The 14,026-nt window shown below is 36.5% G+C and overlaps 1 protein-coding gene across 2 annotated transcripts in view; it reads right to left on the bottom strand.

The window, feature by feature from the left end:
* The window catches only part of DPYD (dihydropyrimidine dehydrogenase), an 875,732-nt gene that overhangs the window by 288,885 nt on the left and 572,821 nt on the right, over positions 1 to 14,026 (bottom strand). For both annotated transcript variants that reach the window (XM_023231016.1, XM_023231017.2), the window contains exons 15-16: positions 11,789 to 11,857; positions 3,015 to 3,098 (exon numbers count right to left, since the gene is read on the bottom strand). In XM_023231016.1, coding sequence (XP_023086784.1) covers positions 3,015 to 3,098; positions 11,789 to 11,857 — 153 coding nt within the window. The remainder of the gene's footprint in view (positions 1 to 3,014; positions 3,099 to 11,788; positions 11,858 to 14,026) is intronic.

Raw genomic sequence — 14,026 nt, 5'->3', positions numbered from 1 at the left:
GTATCCCAGAACTTATCTTTTTTTAAAAAAGAGCAACATAATAGGCGCTTGTTTATTTCTTTAGTTGTTTTTGTTTTAACAATGCTCTTTAAAGGTAGTTTAAAAATAACAGTAGCCTGCTATTTTTAATGTTAACATTATCAGAATATTAAAGCTTAAAGGGGATTTCGAGATCATTTACTTCAAATCCCGTATTTTAGAGATGGATACTTATCCTTCAGGAGAGCAAGTGGCTTGATCAAGGTGACACATTGCTGATGGAATGAATACATGAGACTAATTTTAAACACTCAGCCATGCTGAAGTGTTTTAAGATTTGATATGAAGCTTTGATTTGAAGGAATATACAATGCAATTTCCCAAGGTCAGCTTGAGATTCTGTTTCTATAAATTTCATAAATAAATATGGAACCTATAATGTTGTACAGTATGGATTATGGCCTTCCCTCTTCATAAATTTCATGATTTTTAGTCACTTATTTTACATATATAGGTATATATATGAGCTTATATATATGTGTATATATATATCAGTGTTAGATCTATATAATGTTGATTACATACAGGCAAATTAGGTACAAAGGCAGCATTTTTCACTCATTAAATATTTGTGAGAAAATGCTTGAGATAAAGGAGAAAAAATCAGGTATTTAGAGAGGAATGTGTACTGAACAAGAAGGTGTCTCTGGCAGATAAATATTTTAGCCATGGAACCAATAGCATGTCTAATTCTTGAAGCAAATATTGATCAGGCTCTGACCATGCATGCAGCTCTGTGCTTAGCACATAGTAAGTTTTCAACAGATGAAATGCAAGACCACATAGCAATGGGGAAGAGGGACTAGAATGACTCTTCAGTTCCCCACCACTGAGTATAAATTCTCCATCCCACCAATTGGCAAGTGTTCAAGACTTTGGAACTTAGGGAGGTAAAGGAGAAGCAATGGGAACAGGAGGCAGAGAAGGGGTAAAAGGAACTAGAGGAAAAGGCGAATAAGCCCGAGTGTGTTTGTGCTCACTTCGGGAAGTCAGAGTCACAGGAAAGCATTTTTTAAAAAATGCACTAATATTCTAACTTCTCTTTATTTAAAATATGGAACATTCATGTGTCCTCAGGCAGAGAAATCATTTAAAATATGTTGGAACAAAAATGATTAAATTAGCTTTATTCTTCAATTATATAATTTACAAGAGAATATCATTCAAAAGAAAATTTCTAAACTTGGCTGATAGGAAGAATTGGTTTCAGTTTTAGAGATTATAACTAATAAGTGAAATGGAAACGTTCCTAAATTTTCTTTAGCCAAGATATCATGGTTTTTGGAACACGTGTTTTCCAAGAGTTTTCAGAAAGCTTAATGATATCTCTGACTACAAAGTTTTAGCATTTGGCATTCTCATTCAGCCAAAGGCTGTGCAAAACTTTCTGTGGCTAAATAACTCTCTAGAAAGGATACACCTAAGACACTTAAAGGCTGAGTAAATTCAGATGTGCTCATATAGCAAAAGCCTACTCCAAAAAATAAACTCAGGTGGGACTAGGGTAACATTTTCAAAATAATTGTCATATTTGTGGCAAGAGAGAAATATTGAATTGCATTCTCCCCTAACAAAGCAATCAATAGATTTAAAACCTCCATAGCTGTTTCTATCCACGTGACTAAAAAATATTTCAGTTCTGAGATTCAGAGACTGTGAAACGAGTGGAGGGACAATCTTGACTTGAGATGGGAAAAGAATACTAACTCAGCCCCCATTCCAGGTGTCCTTTATGGAATCCTTTTCATTGTAATCACATTACCCATCTTAACATGTTAATATCTAATCATGTGACTCATAAAAGTCATGATTCGATGTCATGATATTTTCCCCATACTGGGTAGTTGTGAGTCTTGGTTCTGTTACCATATATCATAGTTACTGATCTTCTGGGCAACCTGTTGTGAGTGGAACAGAGAATATACTTGAAGAATATTTGACTAGACCCTCCTTTCCTGTTGTTACATAACAATGGGTTCTCCTTAAGTCACAAATCTATTCTGCATGTTAAATATTTACAAAGTACTTTAAAATTCTTCCTGACTGCTAATACAAACATAGCAATCTATGTTCATTTGAATAAGCAGAAATGTTTGTCTTCCCAAATTAAGGGCCTCTGAGTTTAATTCAAATCAATTTGATGACTAGAGAGAAAAAAAAAAAAAAAAAGCTGGGCATCTACTAAGTACAAGGCCTTGTGCCAGACATGGAGATAAAAGTAAACTTTCCAAGACTAGACAATCTGTCAGAAATTACTACATTTCATACTATTTAATTCACACCATTTCCTTCTGGGCTTAAAAGCTAAATTATGAGATGCAAAATACTCACCTTTTTAGCATTAAGTTTTTACAGTGCTCCTTAACATCCAACATGGTAACTAGTTACATAAAGATGCAGTGTTTTCTATATATTAACATGTTATTTCACATTGTGTTCATTAGGCTTTTGAAAGCATTTTAGTATGAAGGTTCCATTTATTGTATCCAAAATAAAAATAGCATCAAAGTCTTTTTGCAACTCCCCAAACACAGTTAGTGAATAATGATCATATGCTAAAAAATGTAAAATGCAATTTGTGCTGTGCCCCATTTACTACAAAATCACTACGAACAATGCATTTTGTACAGTATATTGCTCCAGGGAAACTGGATCAGCATCAGGAATGAATAAAGAACACTGCATTCGAAATCAGCTAATTCTGCTTCAGCGCTTTTAAAAACTATTTGTTATGATATTACTTCCTGTCAAGCACATAATGTGATATTTTCCTCAATAAAACTAAACAGTTGCTATAATTTCAGCTTCCCTCATTTTCCACTTTTTAAGCACTAAATATTTAAACAATGCAGACCTGGAAGTCTCTAGCCAGTCATCTGATCCATGCATCTCCTTGCCTAAGGTATAGTAACTATCCATACGGGGGCCTGTTATGTCACACTGACATACTTAGTGGCAGCTGTCAAGGTCCTTACCTGCCCACAGGCCAAGCCCATTCCTCTTTCTCCCATGCCATGTGGACACGATAAATTTAACTCCAGGGCATCTGCTCCAGAATCCTTTAAACAAGAAAGGAAAATGAAAGAAAAGGCAAAGCTTTATTTATATACCAATAGGCTTTCACCATTGATAACAAAATTCACATTTGTCAAGTGTTAACTATTCTGTTTTCTGCATCACAGCTATCTTGTGAGGTATATTCTAACTCTCTCAAATTAAGGTCTATATAACAACCACCACCACAACAACAATCACACACCAAATATTTACTGAGTGCTTATAAGGGGCCACTCACTGCTCTATATGCTTTATGTTTGTTACCTCTAATTCTCATAATCTTTGTATTATTATGATACCAATTTTACAGGCAAGTGAACTGAAGCATAGGGAGGTTAAATGACAAGCTTGGTTATTAGGAGACACAGTAGAGACTGTAACTCAGATCTGTTTGATATCACATTTATTCTTTCCTAAACAGCTTCTATTTTTATGGACACAAATCTTACTAATTTTGAATAATTGACGCTTGGAGTAGGCATACAAAGAAAAATGTAGTAGGCTAGCTAGAATGAATAAACAAAATGTAAAATGTTTTTAACTGAAAATCAACATTATCATATTTTAAAATAGTTTATCTAAGAAATAGGAAGTATTGATAGTTTTGTGTTAGTAGTGATAGGAATCCTTGTTTAAATCATTAATTCCTTAGTATACAAATAGATCTTATATAAATGAACAACATAATTCATTCTAAGTATTCTTAGAATACTTTGAGAATCTTAGAATTTGTGGGAAGTCTTCTGCAAAGAACTTGAAGAATAAACAAAACACTTTTAAAAGTTATTACAGGCCAGGCATGGTGGTTCACACCTGTAATCCCAGCACTTTGGGAGGCCGAGGCAGGCGGATCATGAGGTCAGGAGATCGAGACCATCCTAGCTAATATGGTGAAACTCTATCTCTACTAAAAATACAAAAATTAGCTGGATGTGGTTGCGGGCGCCTGTAGTCCCAGCTATTTGGGAGGCTGAGGCAGGAGAATGGCGTAAACCCGGGAGGCGGAGCTTGCAGTGAGCTGAGATGCACCACTGCACTCCAGCCTGGGCGACAGGGTGAGACTCAGTCTAAAAAAAAAAAAAAAAAAATGGTTATTATCGTGGACGGGTGCAGTAGCTCACATCTGTAATCTTAGCACTTCAGGAGGCCCAGGCGGGAGGACTGTCTGAGCTTAGAATTTCAAGACCAGCGGGGCAACATGGTGAAACTCCATCTCTACCAAAATACAAAAGATTAGCCGGGTGTGGAGGTCTGTGCCTGTAATCCCAGCTACTCGGGAGGTTGAGGCAGGAGAATCGCTTGAACCTGGGAGGCAGAGGTGGCAGTGAGCTGAGATCAGGCACTGCACTCCAGCCTGGGCAATGGAGCGAGACTCCATTTCCAAAAAAAAAAAAAAAAAAAAAAAAAAAAACTAGCTGATTCAAATTTTATATTCTTTTACCTAACTTCTATAATTTTCCAGTGCCATGGTTTATTTTTCAGTAAGGCCAACTAGAAGCTTGAATTGGTTACAACAGTATTTTAACAGGTTTATCCCATGCAAAGACTTAAAAAATGGTTCACTACTTTCTACGTACACTAGACCTTTCTTTAGGGCAACAGTTGTTTCTTCTTTCTCTTTCCTTCCTGATTGTTTGAGATTTTAACCTATTTTTTCCTGCTCTATGAATTTTAAGTAGGACCTCAACAAACTTAGGAACTCCAGCTAGTCATTTCTCAGTTTATTTTCTTGCCTATCTTTATTCATTAGTGAGTCTGCTTTTTCTTCTGCACATTTGTTAAAGTCCATTTGATCATTGAGCCTGTTTTTTAACATGGTTTCTTTGCTTTCCTAATCCGATTTTAAAAGTCTTCATGTTATTTGAGAATTGCTGAAAACCATGCTTCTCTTTCTTTGATGGTTTGGTAGTGAGCATGGATGAGCACAGCCTGCTGAACCCCGAGTTCAAATCTTATGCCTGTAGCTAAGGAATTGGGGATGATGTGTACAAGTCAGTCAACCTTCTTTGTCTCCAGCTGCTCAAGTGTCAACTGTGGATAATATGACCTGTCTCAAAACCATGCCATGCAGTAATTACCAGCTTAGCGAAAAGACTGTATAGTGCAAGTATATGCTTATAACATGTTTCTTATTATTTCCTGGTGACTTCAAATATTTCCTTTAGACTTCTCTATTTAACTGAAATGCAGCAATTAATAGCAAATCAATTCAACATCATTTTGGATTAAATAAGGCTTTGCAAGGTAATTGTATACATATTTAATTATGCATATTTTATTTCAAACTTACACCTAGCTACCATATTACATAATAATAGCTAACATTAAGTCAGCATTTACAATATGCCAAGACACTTTACTATGTCCTTTGTATGTTTTATCTTACTTTATCCTCACAGCAACTCTAAGAGGTAGGATATATCATTATTTCTACTTTACAATTGATAAAAGTGAGACATAAAAGAGTTCAAGTGATTTATCCAACATCCCACAGCTTATAGCTGATAGTAGGGTCTTTAACCCAAGCATTTTGAGTCCAGGACCTGCATTTATGCCCACTATTATAATTTACTACAAATCACTTATTTTATGGCTGGAGTTGTCATAGCATGTTACGAAAAACATAACAGCTCGATATCCTTACAGCTTCCAAGTTTGAAGCAAAAATGAAAATATTTTAAAATCATCTGTCCAATATAAAATTTTTTCAATGACTAATTATTATAATTTCCCCAACATTATACACATATACAAATGCCCACTCACCAAACACACCTGGAAAGGCCTTTGAAATGTGCATCCAAGTCTCAAAAACAGACAATGCTGTTCAAGGTGACACCATGAGAACAGGAACATTCATGTGGCCTCTGCTTGAAAATTCCTGTCTCAGGATGCACACCACCTTAAAAGGCAGTTAATTCCATTTCCAAGCAACTCTAACCATTCAAAAAGCCTTAATTGCTGAATTAGCATGAAATGTTAAATTAACTGAAATTGGGCATGCATTCTGATTCTTGTTAGTCACAAGCTTTTTAGTTTAGTCACTTACCCAGAGTTGATTCTACCTCACCTAAATGGTTATAAAATGAAACATCCTAGTGATGGCAGTGACAGAGGAAATACACTGTTACTAATTTCCTACATTATCTATTTATCATCCACTTATATGCAGTAGAGTGTATGTGTGTGTGTGTGTGTGTGTATATATATATATATATAGATAGTGTGGACTCTGAGCCAAACTATGGGTTTGAAGCCCACTTTTACTCCATCCTATTGTGTGAACTTGAATACATTATTTCACTACTTTTGGCCTTAGCTTCCTCAAAAAAAAAAAAAAAAATCAAGTCAGTGATAAGTTAGAACTCCAAAAAAAGTTAAAAATAATATATTAAAAAAGTGGAACTAAGTCACAGAGTTGTTGTTATAAGGTATAAATAAATTTGATATTTGCACAGAAGAATTCTAGGGAGATGTATTTTTAAACGTTTCCAAGGCTAATACAGGAAATGAGAAGTGCCAAAAGAGAAAGTTTATTTTTTACAGTTTTAAGTAAACTGAAAAGAAAAATAAGAGCTTTAACATATATAAAAGTTTAAAGAGGAGTGATAAAAAATAAGTAAGTAAATAACTTCTGGAATATAGTAAATACTATAAAGGTGTACACTATCTATCTAAATACTTTATCTGTCGATCTACCTACCTATCAATCATCTATCTATCTAAATACTTATTTATCCATCCAACTAGACCTCTGACTTGTCCTTCCTCTGCCTTGATATGAAAATGATTTAAGATAACTCACCTGGTCCTACATTGTCTATACCTCAGGTGGGAAAGGAAAACTATCCTGATAAATTCTTGGAATATGGCAGTGGTATAATTTTTAAAATTCTCTGAATCACTTTATAAAAACACCCAGAGAAACTAAGGTGGCAAAACCACAAATCCTTGTGCAACATACACAACTAAATCAGGCACAAAACACTTCTCCTCTCTTCTCCTTCTTTCCTACCTCTTCCTTTCTTTCCTTTACCTTCCTGATCACTACAGCTCTGAAGTCATTGGTCAGGGCAAGGTAATGCAGGTGAACATGAGCATTTGAGGAGCAGCCATGAGGGCCCAGTGTGGGATGTCACAGCCTAAGCAGAGCAGAGCCAGAAGGACGTCTACATGGCCAGTGGCATGGTGTGGTGTATCACAGCCCAAGTGGGAAGGGAAGACTTCCATGGGTGATAGGGGCTGGCGAAGGACATCAGAGCTCAAGTAGGGTGAGAACAGTGTACTGTAGTGGGGCATGAAAGGCACAATTATTGGATCCCTCTTAATTTCTTCCGTTAAATGAATACATGGGGTCAGATGTTGACTTTCTAAGTAGCAATGCTATCCTCTAGTCTCAACTATCCAAAACTGGAGTTAAAGTTCTCTGGGATCTTAAAATTCTCTGAGACAGACCTGGGACAGGTAAAACACTCTTGGCTTGGGCCCCACTGGACATAAAGTCAGTTACTATCTCTCATCTCCAGCTGCATGTCTATCTCCTGTGATTCCATTCTGTCCTGTTTACTGTCCCTGTTCAGAAACTTATATACAACTGGTCTTACAGATTTCTGTAATGTGCCTCTGTCTGATTTTTACCTCAAACTATTTGAGATTTCTAACTCTCACAGCTATTAAATTCACGACATATTGCTGCCCAGATTCAGGTAAAAAAAGAACTGATAGGAACCTGGCTCGTTAGTGTTTTATTTTGGCTCTGCTAGGAATAGTGTGGGAACTTGGTTTTAGTGCCTGTGCCTTTCTGCTGGATCTTCCTTGTCTCTTCCTACCAAAGGTGGTCAGAACCTTGGCAATCCCTCATCAGGTACCTGACTTAAAATCATCATCATTGGATTTTAAATCCTTCAAGTTCATGGGTGCCAAATAAAATACCACTCTTCCCATTTATTCTGTAAAGGCTTCCTTTTTGCTGGTCATATGGCAATACTCTAACTGTATACTTCTTTTTTACTTCATTCAACAAATATCTGCTGGTAGAGAAAGCCTTATGCTTGGAATTGAGGCTTAAGCAGTGAACCAACCACACAGGGGTCTCGATCCCCATGGACATTATTTCACTACTTACATTACACAAATACATTATTTGTGTAATGCTTTCTAATAAGCAGGACAGAGGAACTATTAATAATGGCTAATGACACAACTGTTAATCATCATTTTATTATATGCTACAGAGGGAAAGCACAGACAGAGGTAGATCCAGATTTTGGGGAGCCTAATGCTTAAGTAATTTGGAAAACCCTCTTTAAGGAAAAAATGATAACCAAACATTGTAAACACAGAGTTAGGTACAGAGACTTGGAAATGGTTCATGCAAGTAAATACCCTGAAGTTTAAGCTTCATTAACTATCTGGTCAACCGGTCTCTGAAGACAGGGGCTTAGAATATAGGACAGGGAGATTTAACCTATGTGGTTGGAGGCTCAGGGTTGAGGAAAAGAGAACATTGCAGGCCAAGCGAACAGCAAACGCTCTGAGTTGGGAACATGTTGGAGGAGGAAAAGAAGGCAGTAAGATCTGGAATGCAGAAAACAGATCCACAGTGACACTGGAGAGAGGCAGGCAGGGGAAGGGCCAAGTAGCACTTAATGGTCAAGTCAAGGGTTCTGAAAGTAGGAAAGATGGAAAGAATTTGGATTGGTTGAAAGCAAGAAGATTAGTGGAGCTATTGTTAATAAACTTGGTAATGATGCATTTTGGACCACAGCCAATTATATGCTTCCTCAAATTTGATGGCAATACTTGTCACCCAGGAATTTTGCCGCCAGTTCAAAGGGGAACCTGAGTCCCTGTTGCTATCTTCACATCTCCTACAGTAACTGTCCACTCTCACAGACTCCCTCCGGATAAGAGTGGGTTGTGTCACAACCTTCACTGAGCCTGTCAAAGTGAGAGCTCCAGGAGCTCCAGTGCCCAGGCCCGATCAGGAGGGTCTGGCCTTTCCCTCCAATTCTGGGTTTAGATGAAGCATCACACCCCATGCTAGGAAATCCAGCTTCCCTATGGAGTGAAATGGGACCGGTGAGAGACAGGAGACTGAAGGAGCCAGTAGACTCATTCCTTCCACTTCCTTTCCTAGAAAGTGATGAGAGAATGGGTGATTCTATAATCTTGTGAGATGATGTGCTATTCCCTGTCCCATGTAACTGAGGAATTGGCTGCATTTCCTTGTGAAGTTGTGGCCAGCTCTGGAATGCACCATATTGTGCTTGTTTTCCCTTCTCCCCATCTCATTTTTCTTTTCTCCTCAGTCTTACTGCTCTGAGCTATATATACTTTGATAAAGCTTTTTCACATTAACTTTGACTCAGGCTCTATTTTCAAGACTAATTACAAATTAAGAAAGAAACTGATTCAAGATGGACTATACTGGATTAAATATCCATTTACAAGTGAATACTGTGAACCTTCAGCAATGGCTCAATTTGGCATATATCTGATTGCTCCCTATTGTTCATCTTTGCTTTGCCTGGTCAGGGACTTTATACATAGTAGGTGTTTCATAAATCTTCTTTTGCATAAAATTGGAGTAAACTACCAAGGTTCCAGAAAAGCAAGAGAGCCTGTGGTGAGGTACGTGGACCAAGAAAACTAACCAGATTCTAACAATGTTACTGATTTGACACAAGCAGTAGAAACTTCTTTATGGTGCTCAAAAATATGACAAATTCAAGTCAGGCTGAAGAATATAGAAGACAACATGAAACGGGTATGCATTCTAAGGTTCTACTGCTCCATATGTGTCATTTCTGTTTCAGATAAAGTAGCAAAAAGCTGATAGCAGGTTTCCTCAGCTCTCTATTGTGTAATTCAAGAATTAATCAGCCATAAAGAGGGTTTTATAAACTTAAGATTTAGTATACATCATCACATCACATCATTAGCTAAACTTAAAACAGTTGGCATGCTAGAGTGCTGGTGTGGTGTCTCTGATTTCTTACATCCCTATGTCACCACACACAAAAGAAATGTACATGTTAGGTAGTACAGTAACTTTGACTTGAATATGTTTTTGTTGGTTTTGAAGATTTTAATGTCAGTTTTTCCATTGTAAGGAAATCTGTTTTAACCTGTTTTGAAGCATATTCATAAAATCAAAACCAAATACTGATTCTACAAAATGTTATTGGGTGCCTACCATATGAGCTGTGATGAAATCATACTGCTTAATATTACCCTCCCAGAAGCTGTGAAGGCCTGGGGGATACTTCCTTCATGTGATATCTCCTGAGCTAGTCCAGATTTAGAACTATAGTGAAGATTTTTATTTAATTGATATTATCATACTTTCTTGTTATGCAGACTGTTCTCCTACAGGGAGATTTTGCAGACTGTTTTGATTGAACAAAAGGCATACCTTTTCCTCCCTTCTTTCTTTTTTCTTTCTTCCTTTCTTTTTATTTATGTTTTTGCTATAGAGTAATTAGAAGGTGATATTAAATAAAACTGAAATTAAAGAAAAATATGAAATGTGAAAAATATCTTTAAGTTAGCCAGTTTTTTTATAATTAAAGGCTTTTGACTTATAAAAAGTAATCCTGTCTATTTAAAAATTAATGTCTAATATTGAAAAAAATAATTTTGAAAAGTATTTTGTTCTTAAAGAAAGGCGGAGAAGCAAGCGGCATGATAAAGCCATTCATCATAGTCAGCTTAAAATTGGCACAGCTCAAGCCAAGCATGGGCTCTGTGGAAGATTTCATGGTCAATTAGGTAAATACATGTATCAAATGAACCCAGCATGGAAGATCACGAGGCCAATTACTGATCATGTTTAATTTCACCCCTCTAAGTCCCAGAAGTAATTTTTTCCTTTCTCATTTTTAAAATGTCCAAATAAAATGTATAATCAACATTTTTGAACACTATAGACAGCTTTGCAGTATTTTATAATGTAGTATCAATTAGTTCATCCGTATCGTTAGATTTAGTCTTCTATATTACTGAGAGGTTTTCAAGAAACCTCAGCTAAGACTCCCCAGACTATTTTCCATGACAGCATGATGGACATAAGTGTATAATTTTAAGTATGTATTTTTCTATTTGAAATACAAATTTGAGGCACATGGTTACTTGTTTGCATTTGTGCAGGATTCAATTTATATTATGGAAAACCTGCTGACTAGTGTTCCATTCAGGAGCATTCTGTCCCACTCTTTTATGCATGTCTGTATTCAAACTAGAATAGTATTAAATGAACCTTTTATACTTTAAATATTCAAGAGTTTTATATTCAAAATTTCTTCTCTTACTGTCAAACTAGTTTGCCTAAAGGCAAGGTAAGATCAAGTTAGACTCTCAAAGGTAGAATTAAATTTTATCATGGCATCCATCATAATATACAGTTTGCTTAACATGCAAATAAAGAGTGTATGGATTCAGAGAATAAAGGATTTTTAGGTAGTGAGTGAAATCCAAGGGACTGCTTTTATAGAATAAATTCCTTTTAAATTTACATTTCCATCATTTTAATGAAAACACAGGGTAAACAAATTATAATAGAAATGTTTTAAGTTACATTTTCAATTCAATTTTACTTCTACTGTATTATTTTTCATGGCAGCTCTTTATTTAAAACTAATAAAAATAGGAGAGAAGAAATGAAATAAATATATACGAAAGTAACCATTACCTCAGACTTTTTGGCAAGTTCCATCCAGTCATTTTTATTGTAACTGCACATGATGCTAGCAATCACAATCTTTAAAAAGAAAAAGAATATAAGTTCAAGTAGTTATGCAGTTGTACACAAAGATACATTAATATTTATATAAATTTATAATGGTATACTATATTATAAAATTAGTTTTCAAACTGTTAAAAAATAAATCATTAGAAAACAGCAGGGTATGATAGCAAAACACAGGGTGACATTTGGGGCTTTGGAATTACATTAGGAGACTTCCTCATTTAGTATCTGTGAACACGAGGGCAAGTTACTTAACTTTTCTGATCCTCAGCATTCTCTTTTTCAAAATAGAAATGATATTACTGACTTTGCCATCCTCTGAAAGTAGCAATGTAAATACATGCATTATGTGAAGGGATTGTCTAATTATACAATGCCATTAAAAAACTGTTTGTAATTACTGGTCTAGTGAAAAGGTTTTAACTGACGGAAAGAAAAAAATTAGTGTTTCTTTCAAACATAACTCATTATAGTATACATAATACCTTAAATATTCATAGTGCATTATAGTTTTAAATTTTATTACATATTATTTAACTACATTATTACCAAAATCCCATAATGGAGACTGTATAGAGTAGTAATTACTAGTGCCTCCTCTGAAAGTAGGATGCCCAGGTTAGAACCCTGACTCTGTTACTTATGCGTGGTCCTGGTCAAAGTATTTAGTTTCCTGATTGGTAAAATATGAATAATAGTGCCACTTATTAAGAAAAGTAATAACAGAAATTGGCCAGGCGTGGTGGCTCACACTTGTAATCCCAACCCTTTGGGAGGCAGAGGCGGGTGGATCACTTGAGGCCAGGAGTTTGAGACCGACCTGGCCAACATTGTGAAACCCCATCTCTACTAAAAAATACAAAAATTATCCAGGCATGGTGGCATATGCCTGTATCCAGCTACTCACGAGGCAGAGACAGGAGAATTGCTTGAACCAGGAGGTAGAGGTTGCAGTGAACCAAGATCGCGCTGCCACTACACTCCAGCCTGGGCAACAGAGCGAGACTTCATCTCAAAAAAGAAAAGAAAAGAAAAGTAATAACAGAAATTTAACAGAAATGGCTAAGACTTATACAGCTCTTACAGTGTGCTTGGCACTGTTTCAATGGTTTTTACTTTATTAACTTATTTAATCATTCCCAGTGTTATTCTCCCCACTTTACAGATGAAGACGCCGAGGCAATGAGACCTGACAGTCATATAGCTGATAAGGAGCAGAGCCAGGACCCAGAGCCAGGCAGTGTGACTGACTGAGAGTCTGTGCTTTTAACCACTAGGTTTTGCCAGCCCAAAGCAAATACTGACATGTAAGTAATTATTCCCTATCATTATCATTTAAAGACTATGAAATTGAGGCTGGGTGAGGTGGCTCACGCCTATAATCCCAGCACTTCGGAAGGCAGAAGCAGGAAGATCGCTTGAGCCCAGGAATTCATTACCAGCCTGAGAAACATAGCAATACCTTGTCTCCACAAAAAAAGAGAAAAATTAGCTGGGTGTGGTGACCTGACCCTGTAGTCCCAGCCACTTAGGAAGCTGAGATGGGAGGATCACTTGACTCCAGGTGTTCAAGGTTACAGGGAGCTATGATCGCGTTACTGCACTCCGGCCTGGGCAACAGAGCGAGATTCTATCTCTATAAAGTAAGAGATTGAGACACAAAGAGTTTGTGCCAGGCTTACAGTTGCAGAGTCTAGTGTTAAGAATCCTCTAAAAGCCATTATGCTCTCACATCATAGAGCTTTTTTATTTACGTTGAGAAAAATCCAAAGAAATGCTGTAAAAGATAAATGTTTTCATCAGGAGGATAGAAAGTTGTGACCATATTGGAGAGAGTTCTAAAAACCAGGGAGAGAAGTCTGTCTTTAAAGTTTTTCTTTTTTTTTTTTCTTTCCAGATAGACTACAAACACCATGAAAGCTGGGGCTGCTCTGCATTAGTCATCATTTATCTACAGTAACTAGCATGGTATCTGGCACATATCAAAGACTGAAAGAATAAATGAATGAGGTCACCAGAGGTTTAGGAGCAAGGGGTTGCATTGTCAGCTTACCCTTTTAAGAAGATTAAGTAGAAATGGATATCATAAGTTAGAGAAGGCAAAAATAAACAATTGAAAACTGCTGGCGATGATATGAGTAAGAGAGTGAAGAGTGATTAGGGCTGATGAAGGTATCTGTC

The sequence above is a fragment of the Piliocolobus tephrosceles genome, chromosome 1, assembly GCF_002776525.5.
Source record: "Piliocolobus tephrosceles isolate RC106 chromosome 1, ASM277652v3, whole genome shotgun sequence".
Lineage (NCBI taxonomy): Eukaryota > Metazoa > Chordata > Mammalia > Primates > Cercopithecidae > Piliocolobus > Piliocolobus tephrosceles.
This window is presented reverse-complemented; position numbering and strand designations above follow the sequence as displayed.